The 12,027-nt window shown below is 36.3% G+C and overlaps 1 protein-coding gene across 2 annotated transcripts in view; it reads right to left on the reverse strand.

Annotated features, from left to right (window-relative positions):
* Nucleotides 1–12,027, reverse strand: part of MRPL3 (mitochondrial ribosomal protein L3) — a 45,798-nt gene that overhangs the window by 7,844 nt on the left and 25,927 nt on the right. For both annotated transcript variants that reach the window (XM_015568111.1, XM_006770194.2), the window contains exon 7: nt 4,562–4,670. In XM_015568111.1, coding sequence (XP_015423597.1) covers nt 4,562–4,670 — 109 coding nt within the window. The remainder of the gene's footprint in view (nt 1–4,561; nt 4,671–12,027) is intronic.

Raw genomic sequence — 12,027 nt, forward strand, 5'->3', positions numbered from 1 at the left:
CAGAAATACTTTGAAAACAGGGACTGAGGGAGGGTAGGGGAGGGGGGGGGTAAGGGGGAAAGAGCAACCAAAGAACTTACATGCAGGCATAGAGGCCTAACCAAGGGACCCGGACAACGGGGGGGGAGGGCAAGAGCGGGGGGGGTAGAGGGTAACGTGGGGACAAGGACACATATGTAATTTCTTAATCAATAAAAAATATATTAAAAAAAAAAAAAAATTCCAAAAAAAAAAAAAAGAGATAACACAGATTAACAGACAATTCTGAATATTATAGACTAAGTATCACTCTTATTTATTCCATATTTATTCTATAAATACACTCAGTGATAAGCACCTTGCTTAACATTACATTACTAAAAAAAGATCTGCCCTCCCCAATTAAATTTACTCTCCTTAGAAGTATACCCTAACTCTTAAGATTATAAAGGCAGTCGCTAGCTAATCCTTAATGAAAGTATTTACAAACACAGAACAGCATAGTTCATGACAAATAATTAAGTTGAGCTGTAAGAATAGTCTTCTACAAGCCTAATTTTTAAAAGAGCTTTATTATAACTCATACCACACATTTCACCCTTTTAAAGGGCAGTTTAATATTTTTAGTACATTCAGAGTTGTGTATTGCTATAACCAATCTTAGGACATTTTCATGAATCCCAAACTAAAACTTCATACCCATTAGTGGTCACTCCCGCAGCCCTGTACAAACCTCTAATCTCATCTCTGCAGATTTGCCTAGGATGGACGTTTCACATAAATGGAATCATGCAATTTACAGTCTACTGTGCTTCGCTTCTTTCACTTAGCATATGTTTTTAAGGCTCCGCCGTGTTACAGCATATATCAAAACTTCTTTCCATTTTATTGCTAAATAATATTGTGTGAATAACCACTCTTTAATTATCCATTCACCAATTGATGACCCTCTGGGTTGTTTCTATTTTTTGGCTATTATGCATAATGTTGCTATGACTATTCATGCACAGGTTTTTGTGTGCATTTTTTCATTTCTTTTGAGGTATATATATACCAAAGAGTGGAATTGCTGGGTCTTATTTTACACTTAACATTTTTAGCAACTGCCGCAACATTTTTACATTCCTATTGACAATGTATAAGGGTCCCAATTTATCCACATCCTTCCCAACATTTGTTATTATCTGCCTTTTGAATTATAGTAATTCCAGTGAATGTTAATATCTCACTGTGGTTTGGATTTATTTACATTAATGTAGTAGCCAAGGATGTTAAGCCTCTCTTCATGTGCTTACTGACTATTTGTATATCTCCTTTGGGAGAATGTCTATCCAAGTCCTTTGCCTTCATTTAATTGGGTTATTTTTTTTACTACTGAGTTGTAAGAGTTCTTTATATATTCTGGATACAAGTCGTAGCAGATATGATTTGCAAATACTTTCTTCCATTCTGTGAGTTGTCTTTTCGTTTTCTTGATGGAGCTGTATGCAGCCCAAACTTTGAACTTTTGATGAAATCTAATTTATATCTTCAGTTACTTGTACTTTTGGTGTCAGATATAAGGCTTTGCCAAACCCAAGATCATGAAGATTTACTCCTATTTTTTTAAAATAGATTTTTAAGGTCTTAAATTTATGTTGATGATAAACCTCATTTTCATAACTATTTTATATAATTTATAACTACATAATTTCCTACTTATAACATAAAGAGCTCTCATACTCTACCCAAATTTACCAACTGTTTACAGGTTGCCCACTTGCTTTACCACCCACTCTATGTATGCACATCTCCTATGTCATATGTAATTTGGTGGCAGACATGATGCTCCTTTGCCTGTAAGTATTTCAGTGTCTATTTCGTAATTCTGTTACATAACCACAATACAATTATGAAACTCAAAAAATTTAATACATTACCTAATTTTGTCAACTGCCCCAATAATGTTCTTTACCGCTATTTCCCCCCAAGTCCAGATCCACTTCAGAATTACACAGTTGTCATGTTTCTTTTGTCTCCTTAAATCTGGAGCAGCTCCTCAGCCTTTCCTTGTCTTTCATGACCTTGACATTTTTGAAGGCTACAAACCAATCATTTTGTGGAATATCACTCACTTGGGGTTTGTCTAATGTTTCCCTGCGATTAGAATCGGGTGATGCATTTTCAGTGGGAATCACCACAGAAGTGATGATGTGTTCCTTTCCTGGAATCCGTTCAGGAGGCATATTGTGTTGGTTTGTTCAATTACTGGTGATGTATAACATTGATCAATTAGTTAAGGGTGTGTTCACTCAGTTAATTCACTTCACGGATATTATTTTCCCCTTTGTAATTAATAGGCAACTTGTTGTGGGACTATGTCAGCATCTAAGGTCCATCAAGCTTTCACCACTTGTTTTGGCCTCCATTGCTAATTCCTCTAATGGCCATCAAAGGGAAATTCTAACTCTAACATCCCTCCCACACTTATTAGCTGAGATTATAGTGTAAGGAAGAGCAGTCCCTTCTCTCCCATTTATTAATCTATTTGTATCAGTGTGAACTCAATGATCCTATTTCATTTTTTTTAAGTTTTCAAATCAAACTGTCCCATTTTTTTGCAAGTGGGAGCTAATTGTAGCTGGATCCTGGGTCCTTTCAAGTACCATTTTAAAAGCACTTCCTTGATTTCTTGAACAAGCTGGTGTTTAGAAACCAAGATCTAGGCTCTAGTTGTGTTCATTGCTATGGAATGTCTTTGCTTTTAGGCCCTTTCAGTAGCTAAAATGTACGTATATTTATACCCATTCCTTTGTTTACATAAACACATAGTAAATATACACTGGCCAGATTATTATGACCACCCCATCAGTACTTCATTGACACTTCCAAAAATACTGAATATTGAAAACTTCCTAAGCAAATACTCTCAAGGTTTTATTATTTGCATAACTAACTCACTTCATTGTACTGATGGGGTGGTCATAATAATCTGGCTACTCAGTGTATACTGATACCTACAGCTGGAATTCAACACTATAGAGTTGCTTTAATTTCATTCCTTTTCATAACTTAATACCCTTTTCTAACAGTGAGAAACGTGGCTCCCATTACCAATATATTTACCTATCTACTCAACCTTACAATTCACAGAAAATTATTTCACAATAGCTACCTAATACCATTGCAAATAAACATAATTAGAATTCAAAACCTATGCACAGTACCTTTTTAATTTAGACTCAGGACATAGAGCCAAATACTGAGTTTAAAAGTTATTTGAGTTACTCTCCCCACCTGTTTGCTGAGGTTATGTTACTCATTTCAAACAGGTTCATCTTCTAATTATATTCCATTATGGATCCCCCTTTCTTTGTATTTTATTTTGAATACATAAAACATTAACATTGTTTCAACTATAAAAATTTAACAAAAAGTATATCCGTGGAAGTCTCTCTTACCACTTTTGAGCCCTTCCATACTGTTCCCACCTATCTCTTGTAGGTAACCAATCTGTTTCTGGGTTATCTTCTAGGTCCTTCCTTTTTGCAAAAATAACCAGGTAACACGCATTTCCTTATATCTGGGAATTCACCTCATTCTTTTTTTCAGCTGCATAGTATTCTATAGAGCAGATGTACACTTTATTCATCCCAACTCCCAGGTATGGACATTTATGCTTGTAGTTATAATGTTGCAATAACTAATTTTGTAAAAATGAGTATCTTTAGGGTAAATACTACCTAGAAGTAGCATTGTTGTGTAGTTCTATTAGATATTGCCACACTATACTATATTTTATCCCCAACAAAAGATGCATTAGTTTGTATCCCCACCAGCAATGCATAAGAACCTGTTCCCCTATATCAGTGATGGCAAACCTTTTGAGCTCGGCGTGTCAGCATTTTGAAAAACCCTAACTTAACTCTGTGTCACATAAATGCCATTTAACAAAGAAAAATCAACCAAAAAAATGAGTTCGCATGTCACAGGTTCGCCATCACTGCCCTATATTCTTACTAACACATTGGCAAAAATCAAAGCCACACTAGAATTTAGTAACTCAAGAGTGGTTTTAATCTGTGTTCCTCTTATGAAAGAAGTAGAAATATTTCCATTTAATACTGATATACATATATATTAAACTTGCATTATTATGACGCTCCAATAAATTATGCCCCTCACTCCCCCCGAGCACTTTATGCTGTATCTCTGGGAGAGTAAAACTGAATTAGCAATACAAAGTCCTTCACCATTTCTTCTCTTACACCATTATATTATCCTTGACAATCCTTAAACTGCCATTTAAGGAAAAATAAGTTTCTGAAGGAACCAGATGAAACGGCATTCTAATCCCTAATTTCTTGCAACTGACTTCAGAGTGTAGGAGGGGAGTCAGAGATGGGAATGAGAAAGTATTTAGAATACTGACTGTAGGGATGTAGGGAACAACTAAATAATTCAAGTCGGCCTCTGGAAAGTAAGTAAGACCAGGACCCACCTTGAGTAAGATTAACATTATGTGGCTTGATTCCCAAAGTCAGACTAAAGCACTATATGCACTATCGTAACATTAAAAAGAATACCACTGAGTTATACTTACACCAGTTGAAATAGCTCCAGGTCTCCTGTGAGTTTTCGTTTGACCATGAGTAGCAGGCTGGCCTTTAAATCCCCATCGTTTCATGACGCCTTGAAAACCTTTACCAATGCTGAGCAAAATAAACATCAGAATTTGTACAATGAACAGAGCACACTACACCCAACCGTACTTTCTTGATAGTACCTTAGAGTTTTAACAAAACTTATCTAAATAACTAGAAAAGGCTATACAAGCAAAACCGCAAATGGAAATTCTTTTATGTCTGACCTGGTTTGAATCCCTTCCTGAAATTTTATATAACATGATTAATTCAAGATTGTGAGACAAGAGCAAGCTAAGCAAAGGGAGTTCAATCTGAACAGGGAGTTTTAACATCATAAGCCTATGAAACAACATAGTAAGAGTGGTATATTTCTAGAAGTTCCAAAGTACTCACAAGAGATATGGCAGACAACCATTAAGATCCACACACTTCCTGGTACCCAAACCCTCAAGTTCTCACCTCTTCTTGAGTCTGGGTGGACCTAGCAACTCACTTCTAAGGAATAAACGATGGCAAAATTGATGAGATGCCACCTCTGACACTAGGTTATCTCTTGCTTGATAGGCTCTGAAGGAAACACACTGCCATGCTGTAACTATTCTACAGAGTTGAGAGGCAAGGATGTCCAGCCAACAATTGTGGACCGAAGGCTTGGCGGCAATTCTCCCCAAGTCGAACACTGAGAAGACTGCAGCCTGGGAGCCGCCCTCAGCCAGAGGAATTCAGCTAAGTTTACTGGGATTCCTGACCACAAGCTGTGAAGTATAAATATTTCTTTTAAACTGTTATGATTTAGGGCAATGTGTTATGCAGCAAAAGGAAACTAATACAACAGAACATTAAATAAAACAATAATACCCTAAAAGCTGAATGTTTTACTATTAGAAGATACCAGATGGATATTGGTTTCAAGGTTTAAATAGGAAACTAATGACAAAATCAGTTATAATTTCTTAAAGTGTAATATTTCACTTTTTAAAACAAAACCATTCTACTTTCAAAGTCCATATCTAGAGAAACATTCTGTCATGCAGGTGGAAAGCGAACAACACTATGATTCAAAGCATTATTATGTCCGTTTCTATCAGTACAAATCATAAAATAAAAGGGCTTGAATAAATTGTAAGCTGTAGTGGACATATTTTTATGGACTGTTAAGATGAACATTTTTTTCCAGCTTTCATTAGATAATATGTCAACATATTTTAAAGTCGTGTATCCTAACCCTAACAAAGCTAGCTGTTATTAAATAGACAGTGAATAGTTCAGGCCATTTACAAAAAAGCAAAAGGTTATGAAAACCACCTTATATCCACAAGCACTTTGCTGTGTATTTAACAAAGAATTATCAGAGAGTAATGAATTGAAGTAAGCCCGTACAATAGTTTGTTATAGATAAATCAAGAATTCAACATAAGAACTATGTACAGAACTTAACAGCTGAACATTATCAGGTCCAAAGTTATTTGTATATGAATAATTTAACTGCAGCTTACACCACTTTCTTCATAATCAACTGGACATATCACTTGTGTATACATAATTCTTTTCTGCCTCAAAAACTCAAAATAATTCTTATTCCTGATACAAAAGCTAAAATGGAAGTTTCATATAGATTTAAAAATGACAAGATTAACATTTAAGAAGAAAAGCTATGATAATGAATTATTTTACTGAAATTCTGCCTCAGAAACTTAACAAGTATTTCCATTTAACACTAGATTTTAGAACATATTGAAAAATATACCTAAAGAGTCACTTGAATCTATCCTATTGTTTGGCAAAGAAAAAACGGGAGTGGAGTGGCAACACAAAATCTAAAATGAACATGTTTTAAAAATATCACATTCTAACACTAACCATTCTTGGTAGAAAGTTTGCTGGTGCCTTCTGAGTTCTCAAACTGATTCACCTCTTAGTTAAAAAGAGAGCATGACCATGCCCAATAACACACATGCTAGGTAAATTACAGAAGATGTTTAGCTCAATTTGAGAGTAAATAAGATGAAAATGGTATCCTGAAAGTGCTAATTATCTGTCAGCTAATTAGAGATTGTTTTTAATCTAGCTCTAGAGTACACCATGTTGTTATACTGTGTACAATGGGAACCTCTTCAATAAATAACTTTTAAACAAAAGGACAAAACACAATGACATGACAAATTATTGGCTTAATTCAGATGATGGAGAATAGAGTGCACCTGTTGATCCATGGGTGGTACAGGTACCTATTCTTTTGTTTCTCTCAGTTGTCACCCAACTTGAGAACAAAACAAACGAAATGAACTGATCTATACTTAGCATACCCACACACATTTCAAATATAAGGTTTTCACAGGTCAAATAAAATAAACCATTTTACCACAAATGATGCACAACACAAAGCACACACATGCTTAACTCCCACGCCTTTTCTAACGCAATCTTTAATGACAGCAGAAAAATCAAGGAAAATTCAAAAAAGAACACGTTAAAAGTTCCAAATTTAGTGAAACATATGAAAAACAGAAAAACAAAAAATTTTATTTAGAGCATTTATACTTGTTAAACCAAGAAATCATAAAAAACCTCAGAAACTATTTAAATTTAGACTTAATTGCTCTGTTCTTGGCCTATTTCCTTAGCATATGTCCTAGTGCCCAACCTAGAGAAGTCAGTAATTCTGTTGTTACTGGCAATAGCTGTGTCTTAGGAAAAAAGATGATTAGTTTTTTATTTTGCCCTTCAGTTTACAAATGTTGTATAATGGGCATACCTTTCATAAAAATTTACTAGTAAGTAGATGGTGTTAAGAAAAGGAGAAAAGGAACTTAAAGGTATGACTAAGAATCTTGCAGAAGAGAATGCATAATTTAATGTTTCTAACTGCATTCTATAAATCGCTAGAAATTACTACCAGGTGAATTTCATTCCCATGCCATATTGTGGCAAATGCCTAAATGTCTACCATAGACAGAGGTTTTAATAAAAACCCACCAGTATTTCCCGTTTGTGGGAAAATGCCTTCGATTTCATGGTTCAGGATACAGTTATATATAGAGATAAAACAAAATGACTATGAGATGAGGAGTGCTCTCAAGTCCATCCATTCTGAGTCCTCTGAGAACTTCCTCCAAAATTCTCATCACTGAGTCTTTCCCTGCCACTGGCTTCTTCTCTCTCCTCTCTCCACTGCATTCCTTTCTCCTCTTTCTTAGGAAGCAAACTGCTTCTCCCTCTCTCATCCATCACCTGCAATCGTTTTTCTCTCCAAGTGTTCTCTGGAACTCACTCTGAGGTTAATCCCTTAATCCTTAAACACAAAGCCTTTTATTAAAATAACTTTTTATTATAGAAGTTTTAAAACGTATTCAAAAGCAGAAAGACTAGTACAAAGAATTTTTAACTCAAGGACTATTTTGTCTCAACTATTTCCCTCCTCTACAATTCCAATGGATTATCCTTTATATAATAAAAAGCTAATATGCAAAATGTCCCCTTGGGAGCTCGCTCACTGGCTATGACATGTGCTGACCACCGGGGGCGGCATAGAACATGGCGGGTGGCAGCAAGGCCCTGAGGGAGCGAGGGAAGGAGGAGGCAGGGAACCTGATCAGCTCTGATCGCCAGCCAGGCCTAGGGACCCTACCCATGCACAAATTTCATGCACTGGGCCTCTAGTTTTGTTTTTTTTAATATACTTTATTGATTTTTTTACAGAGAGAAAGGGATAAGGATAGAGAGTTAGAACCATTGGTGAGAGGGAAACATTGATCAGCTGCCTCCTGCACACATCCTACTGGGGATGTGCCCACAACCAAGGTACATGCCCTTGACCAGAATCGAACCTGGGACCTTTCAGTCCACAGGCTGACACTCTATCCACTGAGCCAAACCAGTTAGGGCTGGGCCTCTAGTTTTAAAATAAATTCCAGATATATTATTCCACCCATAAATATTTCAAATATGGGTCTCTAAAAGGTAAGGATCCTTTTAAAGAACAAAACCACATTCTCATCATCACAATGTAAAAAAATTAGCTATTCCTTAATATCAAATATCTAGTCAGTATTCAAATTTCTATGGCCTCTTTTAAAATAGAAGAACTGTCTTCTATCACTCCTTACCACCCTCTCCCACCACCACTCCAATCATCATTTCCTCCCTATTCTCCTGCTTCCCTAATGCTCTTTGAGACACGCCTTTCTCCTTACAGGCACATAAAAAGAAGATCTTAGAGTCTTGCCTCTGACCCTCTTCTCACTATGGTTATAACCAGGGGTTGGCAACTTGTTTTTGTAAATGAAAGTTTTATTATAACACAGCCACGTATATTTTACTACTTATTGCCTATGATAAGAACAGTGATGGCGAACCTTTTGAGCTTGGTGTGTCAGCATTTTGAAAAACCCTAACTTAACTCTGTGTCACATACAGAAATTTTTTGATATTTGCAACCATAGTAAAACAAAGACTTATATTTTTGATATTTATTTTATATATTTAAATGCCATTTAACAGAGAAAAATCAACCAAAAAAATGAGTTCTCGTGTCACCTCTGACACGCGTGTCATAGGTTCACCATCACTGAGCTATAACGACAGAGCTGAGAAGCTGCAACAGAGACCATAATGTTCGCAAGCCTACATTTACTATCTGGCCCCTTGAGAAAAAATCTGCTGATCCCTGAAGCTATTACTAATAAACTGGAGTTCCACAAACCTTGCCCTCTGGCAAGAATTCTGCTACCAGCCCATTCTATAGATGTTTGGACTGTAGCTAAAGAGAAGTAGCTCAGCCATTCAATTACAATATTTCAGAAACAGAAATGAACATCACCCTCTTTTCAAGATATCCTCCTCCTGACTACCAGAGTGAAATTCCAAGCTGTTCCCCGCTCTAAAAAAAACACAGAATAACACTAAACAACCATAAATGTTTCCTAGCAATTTCTTTAGCTTGGGGCATATAAGGCCTTTTATAACTGGGTCCAGCCTACCTTTTCAAACACTGCCCATTACAGATCTAGTCACAGCAGATTCCTCTGTGAATCCCTAAATATGCCACTCTCTTATATGTCTTTGCTCATTCTGTTCCCTCTACCTCAAACACCCTTCCTGCTGCAATATCTATCTTTCCAATGTTACCATGAAAAAGAACAAAGCGTTTCTCGTGCTGTATTAGCTGTAAAGTACTTCATCTCTTTATTTAAAAAAATCAAAATCCACACTGCAAATGTTTTTCAATCTGAACCATTTCCAATTTAAGCTTGCACTTTTTCTCTTCAGCCTATTTATGCTGTAAAAACGTTGACTTGTACATAATTTATCAGAAAACCCATAACTGAGTACTTAATGGAAGAGAGACTCTTGACTTCTCTAAGGATGCCCCAAGATCAGGTTTAATTTTTATCCTATATAATAAAAGGCTAATATGCAAATTGTCCCCTTGACCGGGAGTTCAACCGGGGGGGGGGGCAGGCCGGCCAACCGCCAGGGGACCCCACCCGTGCACGATTTCATGCACCGGGCCTCTAGTATATAATAAATAAAAATGGAGATGGGGTGAGAAGGTTAATACCAGCTTCTTTGGTTAAACACTACATTTGAACACAGGAAAATAGCGACTCATGTCAGTTCTTAGTCAAAATCAAGACTGGGTTTCTTTATAAAACTGAACGACTGATTGGAGTAAGATGAAATCTTTAATTGTGTAAAAGTAGTATTGAATGTACAAGCATAATGTCCAAACCAACAACCTAAAGCATATCTTGTAGTCTATAACCTAACACATTGTTCAAACCACCCAAGAAGCTTTTAATGATAAAAAAATCCCAGTTAACACAAAAGGACAATTTTTAGTCAAATAAATTACATGTATATAAAAGTCCCTATTAGCTAATTCACTATACCCATCAGGATTGGCTTTTAATTTATGATGAACTAATAGGACATACACATTTTAATCTGTTATTATAGTGCCTCCGCATTTGAACAACTCACGCAGATGTTACCCACCTACTTTCATCTCCACACACTTAATGGGTAAAGCATCTCCATGGAATCCCTGTAAACTATGGGAGTCGACTTCTACTCACTTCAGTGTTGCTGTCTAAGCCTATTTGATCAGTGATGTATAGCTCCTGAGCCCATGAGTAAGTCACGGCGGACTTTTCCAATTGCTTTGTGTCCACCACACATAGTTAAAAGCTGGCATGAACTATCTGTATAGCTGTTACTCTTCAGATGAGTTTGTGACAGCAAGATCTGAAATGCAGGTATTCTGTTTCTGCCTAAAAACCGTAACACTGCCAACAAAAGCTGGGAACATTTTTATCAACAAGGAACTGCTAAAAGTGCACTGTTTCATGGTTTTTAGCTTTTTGACATGAAATCTAGCTCATTCAGTAGTACAAAGAGCCAAATGTGCAGTGACTCCTTTGAGCCCTCGTATGAAAGGGAGCATTTCCTGGCTGTCCTAAATAAATCCAGAGCACATTTGTTGTCCTGAGTTCAACAAGCTCTTTTTAAAAAAGAAAACTCAACCAATTCTGCAATGTTATGACAGGACTTAAACAGTCTTCTGAAGGCCTTCAGACATATCTTTTCTTCAGTAGGCCAGAAAACCATATTGCCATGTGCTGTGAAAATGTGGTTATGTATTATTTTTTTCATTAATATAGATAAGAATGAATTAGGCCTCTTGGAAAACTGAGGGATTATTTTTCGGAAGCAGATTTTTAGAATTGAAAGGAACCTTAGAAACCGCTTAGTCCCATACCCTTATGTTAAAGATAATAAAATCTACATCCAGAGAAGTTAAGCTACTTGCCTAAGGTCAAATCCCTGGTAAATGAAAGCATCTGGTCATACTTTAACCCAGGTCATACTAACTGTTGAGAAATAGATTAGAGCAAAAATATAAAACTGTCTAGCAAATCAGAGAGGCATGAAGCTATTTCAAGGGCATCATCATTATTCTATAAATTCTAGATGGAGCAAGCGGTGCGTAACCTTAAAATACCATGATTTAATTCCTAATGACTCAATGTTATTTAATCATTTAAAAAATTTCCTATTGAAAACACTTATTTTTTCATTTAAAATATGAAACAAATGAAAACTAGTAATATCAATAATAGTGGCAGTAGCCAACAATTCTCCTAAGCATTTATTATGTGCCAGGCCTTGAGTTAACAGCTTTCTGTTTATTATCTCAGTCAGCCTTTACAACATGGCTATGAAACAGGTTAAAGATGAGACATAGACACTTTTCGAAAGAAGATATACAGAAGGCCAAGAGACATGAAAACATGCTCCACGTCACTGATCATCAGAGAGATGCAAATCAAAACGACAATTGGGGTACCATCTCACACCTGTCAGAATGTCTATCATCAACAAATGACAAGTGCTGGCGAGGATGTGGAGAAAAAGGAACCCT

This window comes from Myotis davidii, unplaced genomic scaffold (genome assembly GCF_000327345.1).
Source record: "Myotis davidii unplaced genomic scaffold, ASM32734v1 scaffold962, whole genome shotgun sequence".
Taxonomy (NCBI): Eukaryota; Metazoa; Chordata; class Mammalia; order Chiroptera; family Vespertilionidae; genus Myotis; species Myotis davidii.